Raw genomic sequence first — 27331 nt, forward strand, 5'->3', positions numbered from 1 at the left:
AAAAACAGTATAATAAACCCTTAGGGGTGGGGTATAGGCTTTTTTTAAAAGTACATCCTGGCTCTGGACGATAAAATGATAGTCGAAACAATGGAGTGTGCCACTCAGAGCACATTGCTAAATATGAAGCAGGATTGGGTTACAACGTGATGTTATTAATTGCAAAGGAGCAGTTGAATTGGTTTACGAACATCAGACGGATTCCACACGAAGTCTGTTGCTCGGTGCAAATGCAAAGGTTAAAGCTAACCAATATATTCCGCCGCCTAAAGTACAAGGGGTGAGTTTCAAAGGATCAAAGAACATCATAGGAAGCCAGCTTCATTTCCCAGACGGCCCTGAAACCATACCAGATTTGCATTCTGCAGATTTTCTGGTCTCCTTTGGGAGATTAGGCCTGCAAAAGGTAGTGGTGGGATGAATCTGCCTGACATATACAAAGAGAGTGACCTCTCCCTGGAATTGGCCAATCTTTCTGGTCTCAGTGCCAAAGGCAAAATGGCAGACCAATGCTGGTGTCTACACTGGGACCAATGCTGGTGTCTACACTGGGACCAATGCCGGTGTCTACACTGGAACCAATGCTGGTGTCTACACCGGAACCAATGCCGGTGCCTACATTGGAACCAATGCTGATGTCTACACTGGAACCAATGCTGGTGTCTACACTGGAACCAATGCTGGTGGCTACACTGGAACCAATGCTGGTGGCTACACTGGAACCAATGCTGGTGGCTACACTGGAACCAATGCTGGTGTCTACACTGGGACCAATGCTGGTGTCTAAATTGGAACCAATGCTGGTGTCCACATTGGAACCAATGCTGGTGTCTAAATTGGAGTCAACGCTGGTGTCTACACTGGAACCAATGCTGGTGTCTACTCTACGATGAATGCTGGTGTCTATATTGGAGTGAATGCTGGTGTCCACACTGGAACCAATGCTGGTGTCTACATTGGAACTAATGCTGGTGTCTACACTGGAACCAATGCTGGTGTCTACATTGGAACCAATGCTGGTGTCTACACTGGAACCAATGCTGGTGTCTACACTGGAACCAATGCTGGTGTCTACACTGGAACCAATGCTGGTGTCTACACTGGAACCAGTGCTGATGTCTACATTGGAACCAATGCTGGTTCCAGAATTATTTCTGCCTGTTCAGAGACATCCTGGAGCCTGGCACCAGGGAGGCAATATACCACCCTGGAGTCTCTTTCACGTCCACAAAAGCACCGATCTGCACCCTGAACAACAGAGTCCCCTAAAACAATTGCTCTAGTGCTCCTTGTCCCTCCCTGTTTAACAACAGAGCCAGCCATGGTGCCACTGCTTTGGCTGTTGCTGCTGTTATCTATCCCCTGATAGGCCACCCCCCCAGCAACCCTCCCAACAATATCCAAAATGGTACACCTCATAGAGAGGGGAACTTCTTCTTTTCTACACTTCCAGCTGATCTCCTTATTGGAGCTTGTTTTAAATGCTCTGTCATTTTCTTTCAGGCAATGACACCATCTTGCTGAGTCATAGAATCATAGAGGTTAACAGCATGGAAACGGGCCATTCGGCCCAATTTGTCCATGCCACCCTTCTTTTAAACACTCAGCTAATCCCAATGACCCGCATTTGGCCCATATCCCTCTTTACTCATCCTGTCCATGTAACTGTCTTAATGCTTTTTAAAAGACAAAATTGTAACTGCTGCTACAGTCTGTGGCTGATGATAGAATTTGATGATGTTGGTTAGCAGTAGCACTAATGTCAGTGTTGGTCAAAGAGGCCCCAAGGGTGACTGCACATGGAGGGGTGGTGCAGTTGGGGTGGGCACTCTTAGGGTTTGTGGTTACAACCTGTGGAGGGTGAATCTTCATGGAGTTTGCCAGCTTGTCCACAGTAACTTGGGCAGCATGGTGGCACAATGGTCAGCACTGCTATGTCGCAGTGCCCGAGTTCAATCTGACCTGTGTGGAGTTTGCACGTTCTCCCCGTGTCAGTGTGGGTTTCCTTCGGGTGCTCCAGTTTCCTCCCACAGTCCAAAGATATGCAGGTTAGGTTGATTGGCCATGCTAAATTAACCCTAGTGTTAGGGGGATTAGCAGGATAAATATGTGGGGTTATGGGAATAGGACCTGGGTGGGATTGTGGTCGATGCAGACTCGATGGGCTGAATGGCCTCTTTCTGCACTGTAGGGATTCTATGATTTTATTCTATGACAACTTCAGCAGAAGAGCTGTGAAAATTCGGGCAAAACTTCCACAGGTCTTTTTCTGAAGTTATGGAAGGCAAGCTAATTCCAGCAGCGAGAGAGTTCAAACTCAGAGGACACAAATTTAAGCTAACTGGCAAATAACTAGAGGAGGTGAGGAAAGTCTTTATTCCACAGTGAGTTGTTAGGAGCTGGAATGCACTCTTCAAGTTGGGAGTAGAAATTGGTTCCATTTTTATTTTTTATATATATACATAAGGGGAAAGAGTGCTGAGCTGTGGAGATCGAATAGTGGTGCAGGACTAATGGTGTAGCTCTTTTGGTGAGTTGGTACAGGCACAATGGAACGAATGGCCTCCTCCTGCACTGTATGGTTCTCTGAGAAGACCTGTTATTTCATTGTTCTAAGCGCTTCCCCAACGAAACAGAGCTCTGGGCTGAGCAATGGGAAGGTGAACTAGAATCACCCTAAAATGTTTCAGATGATTTGGATGTGTAAACAGACACAGGTTGTCAGTTAATTACATGTCCTTATTAAGTGGAGGACACACATCAAGAGCAAAGTCTCAAAAACACTGATTAAATTGTACTGGGGATGATTGGTTTCAAGGAAGGAAAATATCTGCCATCTGACAGTGAGGTGCAGTTGTAATTTTATTAATTAATGAACCCATCCATTGAATGAACAGGGAAGTGCTCCTGGCTGATTGTGACTTACTCTCTGAAGATCAATGGCTGATTTAGATGCATATATATAGAGCTATGTGTCTGCCTCTCTCCCACTCTGTAATCCTTTCTGTCACCCTCTCTGCCTTTCTGTTTATCTATTATTTATCTTCTCCTGGTTTTACACACTCTCTCTCTTCTCCTTCTTCATATCCAATGGTGTTCACAGCCTTTAAATGGTGATCCTGTATCTCACTTTTCCCAACTCTTTTTTCTTTCCATAAAAATTCAATATACTTAATTATATTTGCCACATGGGAAGCTGATGGTCTAGTGGTATCATCAATGGACTATTAATCCAGAAACTCTGTTAATGTTCTGGGGATCCCGGTTCGAATCCCATGACGGCAGATGGTGAAATTTGAATTCAATAAAAAATATCTATGGATTAAGAATCTACTGATGACCATGAAACCATTGTCGATTGTCGGAAAAACCCATCTAGTTCACTAATGTCCTTTCAGGAAGGAAATCTGCTGTCCTTACCTGGTCTGGCCTACACATGACCCCAGATCCACAGCAATGTGGTTGATGCTCAACTGCCCTCAGACAACTAGGGATGGGCAATAAATGGTGGCTAGCCAGCAACTTCCATCAAATGAAATTTAAAAGTTTACCTTGCCTTGGGGGCGGGGGTTGGGAAATCAGTTGAGGGTATGGCTATGAAATGTCTTCTCAGCAAATATGCGCACACATCAAAAAGTGCTATTTTATCTGTCATTGCTGTGGGATATGTTATCATGTTTGTGAGCTTAGTTTGCAATCTGCCAGATCAGATGAAAGATTATTTTCCATTGGTACATGTTCATTCTGTTCAAATGTCAGTCTGGGCTTGGGATGGACACCAGAGTGTTGCTAGGCCTCAGGCCAGATCCTTGCTCAGTTGATTGTGGATTTTGGATTCCACAGGCCTCTTTCAATATACAACTGCCATAAAAGAGGAATAATGTACAATGGGAGGCATTAACTCCCAGAAAACTAGATTCAACAGCAGGATGTTTGGGGATTTAGAAACTAACTGGAAATGACACTGACTGGAAGTCTTACCACCACAGGAGTCATCATGTGCAGGATAGAAAATATAGCGGACCACTTAAAGGTCTGTTGACCTCGGGTGGAAATTTCCGGTCTTTGGGTACACGGGGCAGCAAAACCCAGCCCATTGTTTCCACATTTGGAAAACCTGATTAATTTTTTTTATTATTCACTCACAGGACATGGGCATTGCTGGCTGGCCAGCGTTTATTGCCCATCCCTAGTTGGCCTTGTTCAGAGGGCAGTTCAGAGTCAACGGCATTGCTGTGGCTCTGGAGTCACATGTCAGCCAGACCAAGTAAGGGCAGTAGATTCCCTTTCCTAAAAGGGTTTCAGTGAACCAAATGTCTTTTTTTCCTGACAATCAGCAATGGTTTTGTGGTCACAAGTAGATTTAAATTCTACCATCTGCCATGGTGGGATTTGAACCTGGGTCCCCAGAATATTAGCTGAGTTCCTGGATTAATAGTCAAGCAATAATACCATTAGGCCATTGCCTCCCCCTAATTGTCATGATTTTCTGGAGGTTTAATATTCTTTTGGGCGGCATGGTAGCACAGTGGTTAGCACTGCTGCTTCACAGCTCCAGGGACCTGCGTTCGATTCCTAGCTTGGGTCACTGTCTGTGTGGAGTTTGCACATTCTCCTCGTGTCTGCGTGGGTTTCCTCCAGGTGCTCTGGTTTCCTCCCACAGTCCAAAGATGTGTGGGTTAGGTTGATTGGCTATGCTAAAATTGCCCCTTAGGGTCCTGAGGTGCGTAGTTTAGAGGGATTAGCAGGTAGATGTGTAGGGACATGGGGGTAGGGCCTGGTTGGGATTATGGCCGGTGCAGACTCAATGCGCCAGTTGGCCTTCTTCTGCACTGTAGGGATTCTATGAGTTTTGACAAGCATCTTTAAAAGGCAACACATGTAATCTTCTCCAGATCCAGGTTTGAGTCCCAGCCTGGCAGATGGTGGTTTTGAACTCAATTAAAAATATCTGGACTTAAATATCTACTGATGCCTATGAAATCATTGTCAATTGTCAGAAAAACCTATCTGGTTCATGAATGTCTTTTAGGGAAGAAAATCTGCCATCCTTACCCAGTCTGGCCTACATGTGAATCCAGAGCCACAGCAATCTGATTGACTCTCAACTGGCCTCTGAAATGGCCTAGCAAGCCACTCAGTTCAAGGGCAACTAGGGATGGGCAATAAATGCTGGCCAACCAGCCAAGCCCATGTCCCACAAATGAATGAAGAAAAATATACTGAAACTCCCCTCCTGAACATGAATTAGTATACTCCTGATTCATAGCTTTGTCCCTTTCAAAGTCCACTTTGCCTTACTTCATAAAAATTACCTGTTTTATTCCTCATATATATCCCAGCCATTGCTCAGTTGGCAACACTTGTTGAACCCGAGTCAGATTGCTTAAGTCCCACTCCAGGAAGTTAGATACAAAATCTAGGCTGACAATCTGGTGAAGTACTGAGGGAACGCTGCACTATCAAAGGCACAATCTTTTCGATAAAGTGTTCAACTGAGATCCCATCTGCCCTCTCACTTAAAAGATCTGACAGGTTTATTTGCTGGCAAGAGATTTCGGGGTGTTGTCCCTTCATCGGGTGAGTGCCTGATGAAGGGGCAGCGCTCTGAAAGCTTGTGCTACCAAATAAACCTGTTGGTAACTTTAACCTGGTGTTGTGAGACCCTTACTGTGTCCCAGTCCTGTGCTGACAACTCCATATCTTAAAAAACCTGAACAATCATTTATCTTTTATTGTTTTATTAAATATTTTGATTGTAATATGTTAATTATATTAAATTCCATATATTTTGGTATATATTAAAAGGTGGTAGCATTTAAGTGTCAAATAAATTACGGCTGTAATTTTCCGGTCATTCATGCCAGTGGGATTCTCTGGTCTTGCTGCAATGAATGGAAATTTGACTCTGAGCACCAATGTCTCTGTCCTCACTGGCGGGGGTGGCGGGTTTGAAAATTCCAGCCTTTAAATTTAGCGCCGCAAACTGTATTGTTTTCGGAAAAGATTTTCAAAACATCATTGTACCTTCTTTTAGCTGTCAGTCAGTGTTTAAAAAAACTCTTTATCGTGAACACAGCTCCAATGGGAAGTAAAACTTGCGGGAAATAAGGGTGGCATGGTGGTTAGCACTGCCCCCTCACAGCGCCAGGGACCCGGGTTCAATTCCGGCCTTGGGTCACTGTCTGTGTGGAGTTTGCACATTCTCTCCGCGTCTGCGTGGGTTTCATCCAGGTGCTCCTGTTTCCTCCCACAGCCCAAAGATGTGCGGGTTAGGTGCGTTGGCCATGCAGAATTGCCCCTTAGTGTCCCAGGATGCGCACATCAGAGGGATTAGTGGGGTAAATATGTGGGTTTATGGGGATAAGGCCTGGGTGCGATTGTTGTCAGTGCAGACTCAATGGGCCAAATGGCCTCCTTTTGAACTGCAGGGTTTCTATAATTCTAGCCATGTAAATATGTGGGGCTATGGGGATAGGGCAGGGGAGAGGGCCCGGATAAGATACTTTGTCAGAGAGTCAGTGCAGAGTCGATGGACCGAAAGGTCACCTTCTGCACTGTAGGGATTGTATGAGATTATTTTTGAAAATTAGATGCGTAATAAGCCATAATCAAGAAGGCAGTTCATCACCACTTTCTCAAGGGAAGCTAGGGATGGGCAATAAATGCTATCCAGCCAGCGATGCCCATGTCCCATGAATGAATGAAAAAAATAATAATCACTGCCATGTATTTGTTTTAATCCCATTAGTAAATCTCTTATGGGCACCAGTGCTGCTCATGTTGGCAGCACTGTGGCAGGCAGGAACATAGAGTGGACTTGGAAGTAAGAGTAAGCCACAAGTCATTGAGCTGAGACATTATACTCATTTCAAATGCTATTAGCTCTGGAGTACAGCTTGTTCTTGGCCAGTCTGCACTGTGGCATCAGGTATCCTTTGGGTGATGAATTGTGGTACTTAGGCGACAAATCATGCTGCCTGGGATTAAATTGAGATTTCATGAGATGCAACACCATGCAAAGCACTGGGCTATAATCGTGTCCAAATAGGTCAATCTATTTTTCTTGTGAGATTGAGATGCTTGTGCCTTGTGGCAATGCTCGCTGAGTATTACGACCTGAGATTTCGGGCACTTGGTTTTGTGAGTGAGAGGCTCTGATTTACAAATCTCTCTTAACATAATGTCCTTAGCCAATTTCCGCTGAGGCTTCCAAATTTTTAATTTGTGAATCAGGTGAGAGTGAGCTCTGCTAATAATTCTGAGGCAGTGACAACTAAGAGCTGGAACATTGGCCATTGGTGTCAAAAGTTCCTTGTCAATGTGGAGCACTGCTAACAATAAGCCACTTGCTGCAGTTAGCCTTTTTGTAATAAAAAGGGCTGGTGTCAGAAAATGAAAAGCTGTTCATTCACTCTTCGAACAGCACAGGTACGTGCAGAATGTTCACTATCTACTCTTTCCTGGGTCCAATGAGATTACAGGCACTGGAGGCTCGATGCACTTAGAATCATAGAATCTATAGCCTTCAAACAGCCCTTCAGCCCAAACTGAAAAATGCTGACTAAAAAGCCCATCTAAGCTAACCCTGTTTTACCTACATTTGGCCCATATCATTCTTTCCTATCCATGTATCTGTCCAAATGCTCTTTAAATGTTGTCAACGTCCCTCCCTCAACCACTTCCTCTGGCAGCTCAGTCTGCACATGTACCACCCTCTGTATAAAAAAGTTGCTCCTCAGGTTCCCATTAATTCTTTCCCCTCTTATCTTCAACCTATGCCCTTTAGTTCTTGATTCCCCAACCCTGGGAATAACCTCCCCCTGACCCTCTCTCTCCCACCCCCACTGATCTGAGTCAGAGAACCGTTGGAAGCCCTGAACTGACCTCCTCAGAAGCTGGAGCACCCAAATCGGAACTTTGTGAACCATGTCTGTTTAGTGCCGAATCTGGATGGGTGAACGTGGTGGTAAAGGGGAAAGTGCCAGGTAAATCTGGCCATGAAACCTATTAACTCAATCTAAATGCAATCAAATGCATTTAAATTGCCGTTGTGTCCATTTTGGGCACAGTCCCAATCGCCGCCATTTTCAGCCATTGGTAAAGGGGGAATGGCCGTAGAGATGGTCATGGATTGCACCACTCGCCTCATGCCCAACCCTATCAAGTTTATGCACCTGGAAACGGGTGGAACCTGATGGTAAAATCAGGCCCTTAGAATTTTTTGGGGAAAATTCTGCCCTGGAACGATACAATTTTGAAGTTTTGCACTTTTGACTTAAAAAAAACATGTTTTAAGTTATTTAAACAAATCATTTGATTGGGTGCAGGTCTCTGGTGCCCCCTTTCCATCCCACACAGAACGCAGGGCCTGTCACCTGATGGGTCAACTTTCCTTCACCTCTGACCTCTATCTTATATGTGGCAGCACAGTGGCCCAGTGGCTAGCACTGCTGCCTCGCAGCGCCAGGAACCCAGGTTCAATTCCTGGCTTAGGTCACTGTCTGTGCAGAGTCTGCTGGTAAGAGTGCTGGTGAAGCCAATTGCAGAGCGCTTGGGACACAATCACGCAGTCATTTCGATCTCCTAGTGCACTGAGAGATCTCTTGCCACCCTTCCCCAATCCGCTCCATGGACATTGGGACCCATGTCTGGCTAATCGCTAACAGTGCTGGTCTTCTCCCCTCCCCACTCCTTTGATCTCTTGCTGTGCTGGATCCTGCCCCCCCGAACCCTCACCACTGTAGCTAATTACGCCTTGTGACGGTCCCTCTGCCCCATAATCTGCCCCTTAATTTCCTCCACCCTGCCCCTGTCTGAACTCTCTGTGCTGGTCTCCCCCCCCGCCCCCCCCAGTTGCTCCCTCGCTCCATATCTGCAGAGATTCCTCCCCCACTGCGGAGCCCACACTTTGATTCCCCCTCATGTCATTGCTCCGAACCTCAATCAAACCCCACCCACTTGGCACTGCTCCAGGCATTGTAATGGTACCCAGTGTGCAGTGCCAGGGTGCCCGTTGGGCTGTGGCAGGGTCCTCGATGGGCAATGCTGGCCTTGCCCCCGACTACCTGGGCCCTCCAATTCCCCCTAACGAGGCTGTCATGCCTGGTCCCTGTTGGTGGAGACCATTTGTGATCCTCACCAGCCTGAAACTCGACCAGCGAGAAGGTAAATAGAAGTGAGCCTGGACTATATTGTCTGAGATTCTCTGATAACATGCTAAACATCCCATTAATATTTAAATTAGCTTAAGGGCGCAAAGCTAATTTTCCCACAAAAGAGGTCCGATACGGTTGGGTGAGGTGAGAAAGCGGGAGCGAACCTGATTGTTTGCTTCTCACCCAATCTTATCAACTCTCCTCAATGAATGATGCATGGGACAAGATCGTAAGACTGCACCCATTGAGTGAGGGATAAAAATTGACCAGGGCGCTGGGGAAATATCCATCTCCACCACCCCCCCGACTCATAGAATCTCTACAGAGCAGAAGAAAGCCATTCAGCCCATCGAATCTGCACTGATTGTGCGACCACAATCCCACCCAGGTCCTATTCCCAAAACCCCACATAATTATCCTGCTAATCCCTGACACTAGGGTCAATTTTGCATGGCCAGTCAACCTAGCCTGCACATCTTTGGAGTGTGGGAGAAAACCAGAGCACCTCGAGGAAACCCACACAGATACAGGAAGAATGTGCAAACTTCACACAGACAGTGACCCGAGGCCGGAATTGAACCCGGGCGTTGTGAGGCAGCAGTGCTAACCATTGTGGTTTCTAGCCTCACCCGACCTTATGGGATTTGTTGTGTGGCAAAATTAACGTTGCTCCTTTAAGCCAATTTAAATATTAATGTTATCAGTAAGTCTTGGACACTATAGTCCAGCCTCACTTCTATTTACAATGTTGCCCGTTTTATTCTTATATACCGTTATATTCTTCAGAATAGAGTCATGGGATTTTTTACATCCAGCTGAGCAGGCAAGTGTTGCCACGGTTTAACATCTCTTTTGACAGACACAGGGTAAAGAACATTTTTGCAGAATCTGCTGGCACAGAAATCAAAATTCCCACTTCTTCCTCCTTCTCACCCTTACTCCCGCCGCCAAAAAAAAAAATAGGCTGAAGGAGAAGCAACTAAAAATAACAGAATATGATATGTGGCAGTCAGGAAGGCATGCAGCATACGTGGAGAGAATAGACGCTTTTATATTTCTGTCGCAGACCCATCTTCGGAATAGATATCTGATTTTGCTTTGGGAAATGGAGAGGGTAAATTGACATTTAGGTTTCTGGATTTTTACACTGACATGGAGGGCAGGCAAGGTTCAAGCTCAATTCTGCCTGGCTGATGAGTATCAAAGCCAGTTGCCGCTCCTGCTCTCTTTCATTAACTCAAAGTGTTACCTTCCAGATGACAAAGATTGAGAATACTGAAAACATGTCACAAGCCTCCTTCTCCTCAAATGATTTTGTTGGTAAAAATTGCTCCCCAGAGTTACCGAGCTACACAAGGCCCAGAGTCATTCCTCAGTCTACATTTACTCTGCTCAGCTCTGCCAGGGCACTGGCTGACTCAGTGCAATTGGTCTTGGAACCTCCTCCCCTTGCCGAGGAGAGGGGAAGATTGACAAAAATGTCCACTCCTGATCATTATCCTGTGGGTTTTTCAGGAATAGGGCATCTGGGTGAATGTTGGTTTGGTGTACCAGCTGCCACATGGAGTAGTCGAGATGTATCCCATGGATGCATTTAGGGGGAGGCTAGGTAACCAGCTGAGGGACAAAGGAATAGAAGTATAGGCTGACATAGTTTGTAATAACTCCACTGAGTAAAAGTCCCATCACCAAGTTACTTTATTTATACCATACATCTGTACAAAGCCAGCTCCCCAGTTGCTCCCTGCTGAATGCAGGCTGGGAGTCTGACAGACCTGCTTTAAATAGGAAGCACGAAGCTCCCTGATTTAACTACCAATTGGGATTCATCAGGAACTTCATACTCTAGCAAGCCAACCTCATTAGCCTGGCTGAAGCCATCACAGGTTAGATAGGGCGACTCTCCGATTCATTCCCACATCCGTTAGCGCTGCTGCCTCACAGCACCAGGGATCCAGGTTCGATTCCTGGCTTGGGTCACTGTCTGTGTGGAGTCTGCACATTCTCCCCATGTCTTCCAGTTGGTTCCAGTTTCCTCCCACAGCCCGAAAGACGTGCTGGTTAGCTGCTAAATTCTCCCTCAATGTACCCAAAAAGGCGCCGGAGTGTGGCGACTAGGGGATTTTCACTGTAATTTCATTGCAGTGTTAATGTAAGCCTATTTTACATTACTAATGTAAACTTGTGACATTAATAAAGAAGTCTTTAAACTTTTAAACAGCCAGGGAGATCTCTGATGGGCTGGTGACGATATGGATTGGCTGTTAAGCATCAATATTATTTGCTGAGTGCAACTTTAGTTTTTAATTTACCCACGATGCAATAACTATTATCGATATCCAAGACTGACCATTGACTGGTTTGGGCCTCTGCACCTGGGCCGTTTGGTCAGTTACAAGGGTTGGCTTCCCACCATCAATAAAAAACCATCAATATGTGACAGTTCAGTCAATGCCAGTAACGCAAGTCAAAATCACAGTAAATTGACAGCTCACTTTGCAGTTACTTCACTTCCCCCATGTCAGGGAGAGATTGAATGCCCGAGAGAAAGAGAATAAATATGTGAAGGAGAGAATGTGGAGCTGAGATCAGTTGAATTGCTGTCTTGGTGGTTCTGTGGGTTAGAAATCGAGCCACACAGGAACCAGAAAGTCAACTTCAGTTCCCAGTCAGTTCAGAATCAACTGATCTCAGCCTAGGTGCTTGGTGAGCCAGAAGAATGAATTTACATTTGTATAGCGTCAGTCACGTCCTCTTGGTGGGAGGCAATGGCCAAGTGGTATTATCACGAGACTATCAATCCAGAAACTCAGCTAATATACCCAGTTCATTTCCCTCCAGGGCTGGAATTTGAATTCAATTAAAAATATCTGGAATTAAGAATTTACTGATGACCATGAAACCATTGTCGATAGTTAGAAACACCCATCTGGTTCACTAATGTCCTTCAAGGAAGGAAATCTGCTGTCCTTACCTGGTCTGGCCTACATGTGACTCCAGAGCCATAGTAATGTGGTTGACTCTGAACTGCCCATCTCCATGGTGTGGATATCTCCACCATCTCTACAACTAACAAATACATTGCAATTCTGAAACTTTGGCGACAAACCTCAGTTTATTATTTCTCACCATTCCTTTCAGCCTGTTCGCTATCAGATTAAAACAAGAGCCTGACCTTTGCCTCAAAGCATTGATCTCAAGAACAGAAACAAAATAAATTCAACTAATTTTGATTAAAGCTAAAATGAGATCAAAGTTGGCAAATGAAAGATCGGAACAAGGGAATGCCAGAATTACAAGCAGTAGGAGGCCATTCAGGCCCTCAGGCCCATTCGAGCATTTGATGAAATCATGGCTGGTCTGACTGTGGCCTTAAGTCCATTTTTGATGTTTTGGCAATGGTTAGCAATGCTGCCTCACAGCGCCAGGGAACCAGGTTCGATTCCCGGTTTGGAACACGGTCCATGCAGAGTCTGCACATTCATGGATCATAGATCATAGAACCCTACAGTGCAGAAAGAGGCCCTTCGGCCCATCAAGTCTACACCAAACACAATCCCACCCAGGGCCTACCCCCATATCCCTACATATTATGCCCACTAATCCCCTCTAACTTACCTATCCCTGGACACTAAGGGGCAATTTCTTAGCCTGGCCAATCAACCTAATCCGCACATCTTTGGACTGTGGGAGGAAACCGGAGTACCCGGAGGAAACCCACGCAGACAAGAGGAGAATGTGCAAACTCCACACAGACAGTGACCTGAGCCGGGAATCGAACCAGGACCCTGGAGCTGTGAAGCAGCCGTGTTAACCACTGTGCTACCGTGCCGCCCTGTCTCCCTGTGTCTGCGCGGGTTTTGTCTGGGTGCTCTTGTTTCCTCCCACAGCTCGAAAGACATGCCTTTAGCCATGCTAAATTCTCCCTTAGTGTACCTGAACAGGAGTGTGGTGACTTGGGGATTTTCAGAGTAACTTCATTGCAGTGTTAATGTAAGCCTACTCATGACACTAATAAATAAACTTTAAAAAGTTTCTTCAAAAGGTAATCCCTTCATCCTGGGAATCATTCGCTGAACTGCTAAATCAGATGAGTGTTAACCTATGCCACAAATCATTACAGCAGGGACCTTGCAATCATTTTGATTTGGCCTACTAACCTTTGGTCAGGAGATGTGGCCAGCTAATGACAATATAGAGAGAGCAGCACAGAAGCAGTCCTCCCACAATCCCACTGTAGTGTACAAGGTCTTGCCAACACACCAAGTGCTGAGAAGTTTAGTAACCATCAAAGCCTAGACATGAGACTAAATGTAAATCAGAGAAGACAAAACCGTGGGAAAGGCGGTCATGATTGTTCAACGTGTTCTGACAATGGACACGAGTTCCTGTCACCAGTGCAGTTTTCCTCCATAAAACCATTGCTTGGGCTACTGGATCAGAGCAAGCATGCAGCAGCACAGTGCTGGAAGCCAACTAAGAGCATATCATGACAAAGTTCAAAGATCTGGTAACAGTGCGAGGAGGCCTTGATTCCAGGTACATTGTCGGTGAGATGTTAGCAAGGCTACTTACCACTCAAAGTCGGAGTCTGTGCAGGTACAAGGCACTGATGTTACTGCTCCACTGTACTTCTTTCCCAGAATACACTGTGTTGCTGGGCTGCGTCTCTGGTATATTCGCATTTCTCCCATAATGCAAGGCTCTCCCTTTAAAATAATCACATTGATAAGTGTTGCAAAGTTAATAATTGTAGAATTATCTGTTAAAAAGGTAGTGCTTTTTCCGAACATAGAGGTTAACAAGAAAGAGATGCAGGTGCATATGTAGTACACAGACTGAAACATTGTGTCAAAGGTCAAACAGTAGTGTTACCAAGACAACAGGCTCTCTTTGAATTTTAGTCAGTCAATTTAAACATGGATAACACTTGGATAACAGCAGCCTGTTAGATTTAAATTTGACGTTTTGATAACCTGACAATCAATCCTATTTGGGGATGTTGGAATGTCATCAGGGTATAAGAGAGAGCTCTCAGTTGCAGAGAGCCAGCAATTGCTCTCTGCCACAGCTAATAGCTATTAGCTCAAAGCCTCATCTGAATAGCAAAGGTACGAAAAAGAAGATAGTGGTTCCAGACAGAAGAAAGAAGACAGAAGATTCCGGAAGACAGCAAACCTGATTTAGAGTGGAAGACTAAATTTTCTATTTTTTTTGTTAATAATTGGGAGTTGGATTATCTAAACAACATTCCATTAGAATAGTGTTTTATTTGGTTTGTTAATAGTTTAGTTAACTTGCTTACGGTTAGTTAGATAAATGAAGTGTTACTTGCTGATTTTACTGAGAGAGTCTGAGGCAGTTATTTTGATTTAACCAACGAAAATTGCTGAAGAGCAGATCACACTTCTTCTCACACACTTTTAACAGATTATGAAGCGAGATACTTCTCTTTGAGTGGTTAAGTGTAGGTTTTCAGAGAGGGGATCAACCTCCCCTTCATAACATTCAGAAAGTAGGAGTCAGGTTAGCTTCTTGTTTTATAAGCAGATCACTCTGATTTTGACATCTAACTGTCGAGTTCAGATCTAGCTCCAATGATGGCACACTGCAAAAAGCCTTAAATATGTCCTTAAAGCTTAAAGAAAAAAACACCACATGATAGGATTAGATTTTCAAACATATCATAACAAAGTTATTTCACATTCACAGCAGCACCCGGAGTGGATGACACAGAATGTGTTACTGAATCAATAATTGATAGGACTGGATTATCATGCGTGAGGTGAGCAGCAGGAATCGGGTAAATTCCCAGTTGAGCAGGACCACCAGGCTCAGGACAAAGCCTTGGCGGGGATGGGACGGGATTGGGGAGGGTGGGGAGGGAGGGGAGGGAGAGGGGGGGGGGGGGGGGGGGCGGGGTGGCGGAAAAACGTGACTGTGGGTGAGGTTGGATCAGCTTTCTCAGGGAAATGTTCGGAGGCAGCCACAGGGACTGTTGTTTGCTAAGGCGAACTGTTTAACAGGCTCAATTTGGTGCTATGGGACTTCATCCCAATTACAGTAAGAGAAAGGCCCCCCCGTCCTCAATCCACAAACCTGTTAATCACATCCCACACACTTTCCAAACTAGGGACCATGGTACTAACCACTGTGCCACACCAGCACTTTAACTGATGTCAGACTCTCAACCAAGAATGCACAATGCGTAATTAATTCCACAATTTGCTTTTACAAAAATGAAAACATTTTAAGTGCTTGCAGTTCCTGCTGTTGAAATGTTAAAGGATCTGGATGTTTGACAGTTTCATTAAAAGAACCTTTTTTACTACAGGCTAAAGAAAGTGGAAAGTTCTCAGTTAATGAATTTTAAAATTTTTTTTCAACACAATCAATGTCACTATAGATCTCCTTCGTTCTATACAGTGCGTTGACATATTGGTGCCATAACCTAGCATAGAAAGCATGAGAGGGTCATTGGAAGGTGGATGGAGGGAATACCTTGGCATGGGGACATTGGGCTGGGTAGGTCATTTCTCAGCATGGGACATGGGGGTTGCATATCTTGCCGAGAGGGGATGGATGGAGGGATACTACAGCAATGTTTAAGAGGCATCTTGACAGAGAGGAGGAAAGGCAGAGAATAGAGGAATATGGACTGCATAGAGGCAAAAGATCTTTGGTTTAGAAAGGCATCATGTGTTGGCACAGGCCTGGTGGGTCGAAGGGTCTTTTACTAAGTGGCACTGTTCTTTGTTCTGCCAGCTAACCATGTAGTCATGGACAGGTGGAAGGAGGACGAGGTGCCAGAGAAACGAGGATGAGAGAGAAAAAAACGTAAGCGTTGAGAATATGTGAAATACACATGTCGTTTTACTCTGTAACTCACTGTTAAATTGTTCTGTTGGCGATAATCATTCAGAAACGTGACAGTATTTCAGCACTACAAGCTTACTTAAAATAAACTTGCTGCTACCTTTACATTGGAGACTGGCTGACTCAGGCACTGAGGTGTTGGAGGTGGCCTTTGATTCAAACACTCTTACTGTCAACAAATTCCCACATAAGTAAATTTTTTCCCTTGCTACATTTGTAATCATAGAAACCCTACAGTGCAGGAGGAGTCCATTCGGCTCCTCACGTCCACACTGACAACAATCCCACCTAGACTCAATTCCCGTAACCCCACATATTTACCCCACTAATCCCTTTAATCTATGTATCACAGGACACTAATGGTCAATTTAGCATGGCCAATGTAGCTAACCCGTACATCTTTGGAGAAAACAGGAGCATCCGGAGGAAACCTATGCAGGGGAGAATATGCAAACTCCACAAAGGCAGTGATCCAAGCTGGGAATCGAACCCAGGTCCCTGGAGCTGTCAGGTAGTAGCGCTAGCTACTGTGCCACCGTACCGCCCCTTGACTTCAATGAGGCCATTGAGATTGGCCTCTTGGAATATGAACTCCCTGATTGAGCTCATTATTGCCTGCCCAATTGAGGAGTCTTGTCTGTATATATAACTGGGAATGTGAGGTCTGATGGCACTCTGGCTGCTGACACAGAACCTGTAGCACTCTGTGAACTATAATTGAGCATTTAATTGAAGGAGACTCTGGTGAAGGGACAACGGCCTGTGCTAACTTATTTCACATTTTTCCCAGTAATTTTAATTTGTTCGCGGTACGGCTGGCAGTCCAGCATTTACTGAGCACGGAATCAGTGCGGCGCAAGAGTCAGTTACAGGGCAACAAAAGTTGAAAGTGAGAGGTGGGAGGTTTAGGGGGAGGTTTGAGGAAAAACTCTTTTACCCAGAGGGTGGTGAGGGTTTGGAATGTGCTGCCTGGGAGGGTGGTGGAGGCAGAATGCCTCACATCCTTTAAAAAAGTATCTGGATTAGTACTTGGCACACCATAACATTCAAGGCTATGGGCCAAGTGTTGGCAAGTGGGATTAGATGGGCAGGTCAGGACCTTTCATGTGTTGGTTCAGGCTCAATGGGCTGAAGGGCCTCTTTTGTTGTATTCTGTTATTCTATGATTCTGGGCACAGGTCATTTGGCCCATCATGTATGCACCAGCACTCCAAACCAGCATCATGGCTTACTGCCATTCGTCTTTTCTCTGTATCTCTGCATCTCTAAATGCCCCAGAGAAGATGGTAATGAGCTGCCTTTTTGAACTGTGTGTGGCATAGACACATCCACAGTGCCGATTGGGAGGGAGTTCCAGATTTTGGACCAAACAACAGTGTAGAAATGGTGATATAGCTCCAAGTCACGATGGTGAGGAGCTTGACAGGTTAAAACTGTTCTGAGGTCTTTAATACTTTTACTTAATGCTTTAATTAAAACTGCAGATAGGAATGTCACACATATACTCAGTTTGATTTCAGCAGAAATGTTTCAGCTTTAGATTTGATATAAATGCTTAATAGTAAAGGTCAGGGAAATTCTTTGCTGTTGTAAGTACCACAAGGATAGCTGTTGAAATAAAAACAATTTCTCTGGCTGTCAGCAAGACGGTCACTATGCACACCTGATTGTGAAACAAACATTTACAAGGATAAATTTAAGTTTATTTATTAGTGTCACAAGTAGGCTTAGATTAACACTGCAATGAAGTTACTGTGAAACGACACTGCTGCCTCACAGCACCAGGGGCCCATGTTTGATTCCTGACATGTGTCACCGTCTGTGTGGAGTTTACGCGTTCTCCCTGTGTCTGCGTGGGTTTCCTCCGGGTACTCCGGTTTCCTCCCACAGTCCAAACATGTGTGGGTTAGGTGGGCTGGCCATGCTAAATTGCCCCTTAGTGTGAGGGGGAGTAGCTAGAGTAAGTGCATGGGGTTATGGGAATGGGGCCTGGGTGGGATTATGCTTGGTGCAAACCTGATGGGCCGAATAGCCTCCTTCTGCACTGTAAGGATTATATGAGTCTATTCTATGAAAATCCCCTCGTCGCCACACTGGTGCTGTTCGGGTACACAGAGGGAGAATTTAGCATGGCCAATGCACCTAACCAACACATCTTTTGGACTATGGGAGGAAACTGGAGTACCCAGAGGAAACCCACACAGACATGGGGAGAGCGTGCAGACTCCACACAGACTGTGACCCAAGCTGGGGATCGAACCTGGGTCCCTGGCACTGTGAGACAACAGTGCTAACCATTGTGCCACTGGAGTTGCGGCTCAGTGTATGGTCTCTTCATCCCGTAACCTCGCTCTGCAGAGCTATCTTGCTGGAGGGAATCCGAATCTGCTTTCTTCTGCGATTGCTGAATGTTTGAACGAGAGTGTGAAAGTAAGCCCTTTTTTTTGGAAGTTAATTAAATAAACATCTTTTCAAAAACGATTTCCAGGAAAGCAGAATGAATAACTTTCCTGAGGCATCTGTTCATCCTTCTAATGGCCAATTAGTGATGAAGGAACACCAGGAAAGGAGGTGGCAAATAGCTCATTAGGAGGGAGTTCGGATGAAAGCGAACCCTGGCAGCTAAAGCCACCGGTCTGTCTGGCTTTCAGACAAGGTTCTGTGCCGGTCGGCTAAATCTGCTTCCAAAGCAAATTCGAAGACCTGCATTTATGATGCAGCCACTGTCGTAAGTGGACCAGCTCTATTGATATAAACGCCAGCATCAAGCAGCTGGGTGGTTGTCTGTCAGAACCCAAACTAAACAGGCGCCAAGGTCGGCACAGCTTAATTAACCAACTGGAGACCTTCTGTTGCTGGTGTCAGCACTGAGACTTGTAAACTGCCTGTTACAAACCCTTTATCCTCCCTGAGGAGGAAAGGTTATGGAGGTCGGGGAATGTTTTCACCGGAGTTCTTCGCCGTCCCCAAGTTTTTGAGCGGTTAATCGCACTGAGGTGTGCAAGGACAACAGCAATGAGGAACTCCTCCAAGTCCACCATGCCAACAATCAGCTGGACTGTTGCACATGCCCTCCATTTTAAAAATATTTCTGAGTTAGATTGAACTAGAGCGCAGTTGTTTCCAATTAGGTCCTCAGAGCTCACCGCAAGCACAGAGACAAGAACCAAATAACGAATGTCAGAGGAATTGCTGCCTCTCAGTACCAGGGACACAGATACAATTCCGGGATCACTGTCTGTGTGGATTTTCTCCCCGTGTCTGTGTGGATTTCCTCCGGGTGCTCCGTTTTCCCCCCACAGTGCAAAGATGTGCAGGTTAGCTGGATTGGCCATGCTGTTCCTTAATGTCCAAAGGTATATACGTTAGGGGGATGAGTTGTGGCAAATGCACAGGGTTACGGGGATAGGACAGAGGGTGTGGGCCATTGTAAGATACGCTTGCAGGCAGTCAGTGCAGACTCGATGGGCTGAATGTCCTCCTTCTGCACTGTCCTATGGTTTTTTGAGTACATAACAGCTAAAGAAATAGAAGATGTTGGAGGTATTTTGGCCCCTTTAGCCTGCACCACTATTCAATAAAATTATGGCTGAGCACCTACCCCAACTCCACCTTCCTGTACTCACCCCATATCCTAAAATTCAGTGAAGAGCCAAATATCTGACACCTTGATGGACCCAATGGAGCTGTAGCCCTTTGGAGGAAAGAATTCCCAAGATTCGCAATCCTTTGAGTAAAGAGGTTTCTCCTCTCCTTTGTCCCAAAATGACCAACCCCTAATTGGGCCTGTGGGCCAGGTTATTGTAGTGTCAGGAAGACTCTGGTACTCTTTAAAAATAGCAACTGGAATCTATATATGTAAATCCTGCCCCCATTTCTAAATTTTTGCCAGCAAAGGGAAAGGGGATGGTGTGATACACCCAGGTGGGTAAAGCAAACTCAGTAGAACCATCCAAAAATAGTGCAGAGTTCAAACAGATATCTCTTTGCCTGTTACAAGGGCCTTAACCTGCAGTGTGAGAGATACGAATTAATGTAATGGATATAAATGCTCTTGAGAGTCAGATAATTTCAGTTTAAGCATTATGATATAAATTGTTTTAGATGTCTTATATTTAAACATGAAACAACAGGCTAAAGCTTTCAGTGAAAATTTTAAAAAAAATTGTGCTGGACTGCTTTGTTTAACAGGCCACCTGGTACAAGATAAAGAAAAGTGAACATTTTGTTGTGCAGTTTCAATAACGTTCTTTACTGACATAAAAAGTTATTATTATGTAATTATCATTGCTTTGCTGGTCTTCTGAAGTTATAATTTTGTAGCTGGTTGTTCTGAGTTCATAATTTGACTGACAGTTTAAAGAGGCTATTAAAGGATTAGTTGTCTTTAATGCGGGATCATATCATTGATTAGAAATGGCATTGGGCTATGAAGCCCCTTGAAAGAATAGGTGGGGAGGTGACTGTGTGTGAGTAGTGAGGGCTAGAGAGCTAATAACTTCTAAACAACAGGGACGGACAGACTTCCTAAAGCACTCACCCATGCTGAAACTCCCTGGGATCTGTTTCCACACTCGAATCTTATCCTGCTTCTGTCTACCTTGAATGGAAAGTGGGACTCCAGGGGTGCTTTAAAGCAAGGCCGATCTGCACAGTTGGGAAATTTCCTGAAACAAGCTACCCTCCCTGGAGTGAAAATTCGGTCCTGTAACTCTGTGTTCTCAGTTTCCCAGGCTGGGAAAACATTCCTTCAGCATTTCCCCTGCTGTCAAGATGCACAGTGCACAGTAGTTAGCATTGCTGCCTCATGGTGCCAGGAACCCGAGTTTGATTCCCGGCTCGGGTCACCATTTGTGCGGAGTCTGCGTGTCCTTCACAGGGAAATTTCACAGTAACTTCATTGCATTGTTAATATAAGCCTTACTTGTGCCGAATAAATAAACTTCTTCTTTTAAAAAAAAACTTTTCTTCCTGTGAATGAGAGTGGGTTTCTCTGGATGCTCTGATTTCGTCCCACACTCTGAAAGCTGTGCTAGTTTGGTGCATTGACAGTGCTAAATCATCCCTGTGCATCATTCAGTGTACCTGAACAGGCATTAGAGCGTGGCAACTTGGGAATTTTCACAGTAACTTCATTGCAGTGTTAATGTAACCCTACTTGTAACACTAATAAATAAACTTTAAAAAAATTATAGTAGGAATTTTACTGCCCAGCCTACCATGGGAATCAGAGCAGGCAAGGGGCAGACAATGGGAAGGTCTGTTGACTTTGGGTGGGATTTTACGGTTTTGGGATGAGCAAGGCTGCAAAATCCCACCCGATATGTTTCATTAAGATCAGCTTTCTTCTGAACTCTGAGGAACCTAGGCCAAGTCTACTCAAACTTTCTTCATAAGACAATCCCTTCATCCCAGGGACTAGTCCAGTGAACCTTGGTTGCATTCCCTCAAGGAAAAGCCTATCTTCTTTTAGGCTAGGCGGTCAAAACTGCACGCCGTAATTCAAGAGTGGTCTTACAAACACCCTACACAATTGTATTAAGTATAAACCTGAGGGGCTGCCTATCCCGTATAGGAGTGGCAAGGTCACTCTTCTGCTTCTGAGCGCCAAGATTGTTCTCAGTCTTAATGGGGTAGCAGCAGAATGAAATCTTTTGGCACTGGAGATGTGGTTTCGGGGAGGGAGATATGTTTGGATTCTGGGCTTGGTGATGTGTAGCTCTTTTAACAAGCAGTGGGCCTGTCACTGAGTTAAGCTGTTATCATGCATGAAACAGAAATATTTATTGGATTCAGGTTCAGATCTGTGGAGGTTGAAGCCTGCTGCAGCAGGCCTGCTTCTGAGTGCTGTCAATGTTGATTGGACAGACTGCCGTCTTCTGTGTCTCATCTCAATATATTAAAAAAAAGCTGTTATTTTATTCAACTGTGTCCAAGCTGAGATCTGCCCCTTGGTGTCAGGCTGTAAGCCTGCGAGCATCGCCATTACATTGGTGCCAGCATTACCCTGTGCACTGGGTACCACCATATGTTACGACCGAAGAATGATGCCAATTAGGCCAAGATGTGTGCTGTCAATTGGAAATTAATTAGTTAAGGCTCTAGGCAGAAGGTGTCATATGTGGCTTAATGCGCTCGTTCAGTTGAGACCTATTACACTAAGTAGGACGACTGAATACAGTGAGATTGTGCTGGGGGAGGGAGGTTGGTAAGCAGTGTATGATGAGGAAATTGACTTTCTCGGGACTCTAGACAGAATGGTGTCTCTGTTTTTATCAAAGATTTTAAGCAATAAAAAGGATATAATACCATCTTTTTATTGTGTATGATTTACATGCTGCTACCAGCTCTACAAGAACAACAACTTACGTTCATCTAGCGCTTGTAAGAAAACATTCATAGAAACATAGGAGATAGGAGCAGGAGGAGGCTGTTTGTCTCTTCGAGCCTGCTCCACCATTCAGTATGATCATGGCTGATCACCCAATTCAATAGCCTGATCCCACCTTCCTCCCCATATCCCCTTCATCCCAAGTGCTAAATCTAACTCCTTGAAATCATACAATGCTTTGTATGAATTCAACAGCTTGGCCACTCTCTGGGTGAAGAAATTTCTCCTTGCCTCTATCCTTAAAGTTTTACCATTTATAAGAACATAAGAACATCAGAAATAGGAGCAGGAGTAGGCCATCTGGCCCTTCGAGCCTGCCCCGCCATTCAATAAGATCATGGCTGATCTGTCGTGGCTCAGTTCCACTTTCCCGCCCTCTCCCCATAACCCTTAATCCCCTCTCTTATCAAGAACCCATCAACCCGCTTCTTAAAAATATTTAGCGAGGCAGCCTCCACCACTTCAACGGGCAGAGAATTCCAGAGATTCACCACCCTTTGAGTGAAGAAGTTCCTCCTCAACTCCGTTCTAAACCGCCCCCCCTTTATCTTGAGGCTGTGCCCCCTAGTCCTACTGTCTTTTTTGAGCGGGAAGAGTCTCTCCACCTCTATCCTATCCATCCCATTCATCATCTTATACGTCTCAATGAGATCTCCCCTCATTCTTCTAAACTCTAACGAGTACAAGCCTAGTTTATTCAGCCTCTCCTCATAGCTCAACCCCCTCAACTCCGGTATCAGCCTAGTAAACCTCCTCTGCACTCCCTCCAAGGCCAAAATATCCTTGCGCAGGTGCGGCGTCCAAAACTGCACACAGTACTTTAGACTTTGACTCCTGATTCTGGACTCTCCCACCATCAGGAACATCCCCCCTGCATCTACGCTGTCTAATCCTGTGATAATGTTATAGATTTCTATGAGATCCCTCCCCTCATTCTTCTGAACTCTAGCAACTATAATTCTAACTAACTCAATGTCTCCTCATACATCGGTCCCAACATCCCAGGAGTCAGTCTGGTAAAGCTTCCCTGTACTCCATCTATAGCAAAAAATCCTTCCTCAGATTAGGAGAACAAAACTGCACACAATATTCCAGATGTGGCCTCACCAAGGCTCTGTATCCTCCTCCCAGCTCATGGTCCCACCCAGCTTTGTGTCATCAGCAAATTCAGAGATACTGCCTTTAACTCCTTCTTCCAACTCATTGATATTCCAAAGCTCTTTGCAGGAGCTTTATTAAATTAAATATGATGCCAAGCCACATGAGGTGATGTTAGGTACAATGATTTAAAGGTTGGTCTCAAAGTGGTAGGTTTGAAGGTGTGGCACAGTCGTTAACAAAATTGCCTCATAGTGCCAGAGACCCCAGGTTCAATTCCGGCCTCAGGTCACTATGTGGAGTTAGCATGTTCTCCCCGTGTCTGCGTGGGTTTCCTCCCGGTGCTCCGGTTTCCTCCCACAATCCAAAGATGTGTGAGTTAGGTGGATTGGCCATGCTAAATTGCCCCTCAGTGTCGAGGGGGATTATCAAGGTAAATTCATGTGGTTATGGGCATAGGGCCTGGGTGAGTCTGTTGGCGGTGCAGATTCACTGGGCTGAATGTCCTCCTGCTGCACTGTAAGGCTTCTATAGAATCAGAAAATCTACACTGCAGAAGGAGGCCATTTGGCCCATCGAGCCTGAATCGACAACAATCCCACCCAGGACCTATTCCCGTAACCCCACATATTTACCATCCTAATCCTCCTTACATTAAGGGGCAATTTAGCATGGCCAATCAACCTAAACCGCACATCTTTGGACGGTGGAAGGAAACTGGGGCACCTGGAGGAAACCAACGCAGATTCAATGATAGTCTTAAAGGTGGAAAGTGATGTAAGGAGGCAGAGGGGTGTAGGGAAGAAATTCCAGAGCACAGGGCCTATAATAGTAGAATAATTAAAATCATAGATGGTCAAGAGGCTGGCATTCGATGAGCACCGATACTTCTGAGAGTTGTGAGGCTGATGGAAATTATACTGAAAGGAACTGTTGTGAGACCAAGTCCTAAGGCGATGTTTGATTTCATACTCAGAGCTTACTGACATTCAAGACATAATATAGTTCGAACGTGTTAGTAGATGAAAAATAGCACCAATGTTATCTGGAGACCTGATGGGGCAGGTAGAGAGGGGGAGGAAGAGTGCGAGGATTGGGATGGAAGTCGGGGGGTGGGGGGAAGGGAATCACCAGTAAGATTGCTCACCTTATTGTGGAACTCCCACGCATGGAAGTCATTCTCATTACATCTCCTGCTGAATATAGACCTGTAGTCCACTTTAACAAGCTGCCACTCAGAGCGATGGCTGACATGACCAAATACACTATCAAAAACACAACACACAAGAGAGTGCAGTAAGAATCCATGCCAACAATACTTGTATTGCATCTAATCAGCTTGTAACCTACCACAGAGCTTCATGTGCAAACACCGTTCCAAGTGCAGTGGCTCCTCTGTGTACCAAGCGTCCATCAATTTTATGCTCTGTAGGATCCCACAAAAATAACGAGGTGAATAAAATAAAACGATTGTTTTGTATTTGTTGAGGAGTAGGACACCACGGGAAGCTCCTGGCTTTTCCTTGAATAGAATTAGGATCATTAATAGAACGTATTAGGTCATGAAAAATAGCACCAATTGGGAGTCCAATCCTCTGTCAGGACTTGAGCATAAAAAAAATCAAGGTTGACACCGAGGGAGTGCTGCACTGTCTTCGGACAGTGATGTTAAGGACACTACTCTTCGGAGGTGATGTTAAGGTGAGACCCTAACCACCCTCTCAAGGGTTCATAAAAATCCTATGGCAATATCTCAAAGGTGAGCATGGGAGTGAGCATGAGTACCCAGCAACCTGGACAATATTTTTTCCTCAGTCAATAATACAGAGCCAGATCACGGTCACCCTGATGTCTGCGGGAGCTTGCTGGCTGAATTTTGTCTGTCATGTTTCCCACAATACGCTCGGGATGTCCTGGGCTATAAAAGGCAAGACCTTTTATTCAAACTCTGAAGTTTAGTGGCATGAGATGAGTGACAGGTGATGGCTTCCAGAAACCTCTCAAAGGAAGTCAAATTTAGAGAACTGTAAACATCACAATGAACTTTCTGACATATCTTACAGCTGAGTGTCTCCAAGAGTAGAGAGTTAACGCGAATAAAAAGAGCATGTGCGGAAGGAGCTAGGTCGCAGAGATGCTACTTATGGAGTGAGGATATTGAGCATCACCTTAGGGGGCAGTGCTTGCTCTATGTTAGTCCTATTTAAGCTTTGTAAATAGTTAGCATGTAAATAAATGTTTTTGAACAAACCCTTCAGCTCCAGCCAGATCTCTTATAGAATAAGAAGTTAACAGATCCAAGGACAAAAACCTCTGACTACGGAGAGGGCAGTCAAAGAACAAAGAAAAAAGAGAAGCACAGGAAAAGGCCCTTCGGCCCTCCAAGCCTGTCCCGATCATGATGCCCCAACTAAACTAAACAAAGACCGCCTCAGTCCATATCCCTCCATTTCCTCCCTATTCATGGACCCATCCAGATGCCTCTTACATGTTGCTAATGTGCCTGGTTTCACCACCTCCTCTGGCAGCGCGTTCCAGACACCCACCACTCTCTGTGTGATAAGCTTTCCCCGCACACCTCCTCAAAACTTTCCCCCTCTCACCTGTGCGCCCCCTCCCCCAACCCGATCCCCCACCCCGCCCCCCCCTCCTCCCCACCCCCCTCCCTTGTAATTGACACTTCCACCCTGGGACAAAGCCTCTGACTATCTACCCTGTCTAGGCCTGCCATCATTTTGTCGACTTCCATCAGGTCTCTCCTCAGCCTCCATTGGGGCTTGTAACTCAGTTTGCAATTGGTAGCAATCGGACAGGGAAAGCGGCCAGTGAAAATGAGCAGTGACTAAAGCACTGCTTCCTTCTGCTGGAGCAGTTAGCAGAGAGGAGATCATCAATTCAAAATTATCCATCAGGGGACTGAGAATGGGACTGCAAAATTACTTTGAATTTGAGCTAGCAAACAGCTAACAAGTGGTGCAAATGGCCCTCTACATTTTAAACTCTTTTGGTTCAATTACTTTTGGATTAGATGCCACGCAACCAAGGCAACGGGATTAGAACAAGGAGGTTCTAAAGAGGGTTGGCGAGCTAACACCAGTTTGGAAACCAAGGCACAGAGAAGCAATTAAACAGTAAGCAGAATGTTGGAATGCACAATTAGAATAGCTCTCAGTATAAACTGCGAGAGGTTTCGGCTCAAAGGTCCAAATGACGTCTTTTCATCCTGGACTGTTCTTACATTTTGCGAAGATTAAATGTGAATGGTACTTCACTAATGAAAACGAATTTAAATTTAAAATATGAATGAATCATTTTTGTCGTCGGTGCAGACTCGATGGGCTGAATGGCCTCCTTCTGCACTGTAGGGTTTGGAATCACCACAGTATGGAAGGAGGCCATTCAGCCCATCGAGTCTGCACTGATCACAATCCCACCCAGGTCCTATTCCCGTAACTCCAAATATTTACACCGACAATCCCTCTGACACTAAGGATCAATTTAACATGGTCAATCAACCTAACCCGCACATCTTTGGACTGTGGGAGGAAACCGGAGCACCCAGAGGTATACCACCACTGTGCCACCACGCTGCCAATTTCTATGATTTCTAGGATTTTTTCCAATCAGCATCATTTAATATCAGATTGTTGTTCAGTTTAAAGTAAATGGATTCATGCCAGTGGCGCACTGGTTAGCACTGCTGCCTCACAGTGCCAAGGACCCCGGTTCGATTCCTGCCTTGGGTCACTGGCTGTGCAGAATTTGCACATTCTCCTTGTGTCTGTGTGGGTTTTCTCCAAGTGCTCGT

The 27331-nt window shown here is 45.2% G+C and overlaps 1 protein-coding gene across 1 annotated transcript in view; it reads right to left on the minus strand.

Annotated features, from left to right (window-relative positions):
• Nucleotides 1–27331, minus strand: part of LOC145354481 (VPS10 domain-containing receptor SorCS3-like) — a 1074210-nt gene that overhangs the window by 128045 nt on the left and 918834 nt on the right. The window contains exons 15-16 of the mRNA XM_080205878.1: nucleotides 24671–24788; nucleotides 13734–13867 (exon numbers count right to left, since the gene is read on the minus strand). Of these exons, the coding sequence (XP_080062004.1) occupies nucleotides 13734–13867; nucleotides 24671–24788 (252 nt within the window). The remainder of the gene's footprint in view (nucleotides 1–13733; nucleotides 13868–24670; nucleotides 24789–27331) is intronic.

This window comes from Carcharhinus amblyrhynchos, chromosome 17 (assembly GCF_965287045.1).
Source record: "Carcharhinus amblyrhynchos chromosome 17, sCarAmb.v2.hapA, whole genome shotgun sequence".
NCBI lineage: Eukaryota > Metazoa > Chordata > Chondrichthyes > Carcharhiniformes > Carcharhinidae > Carcharhinus > Carcharhinus amblyrhynchos.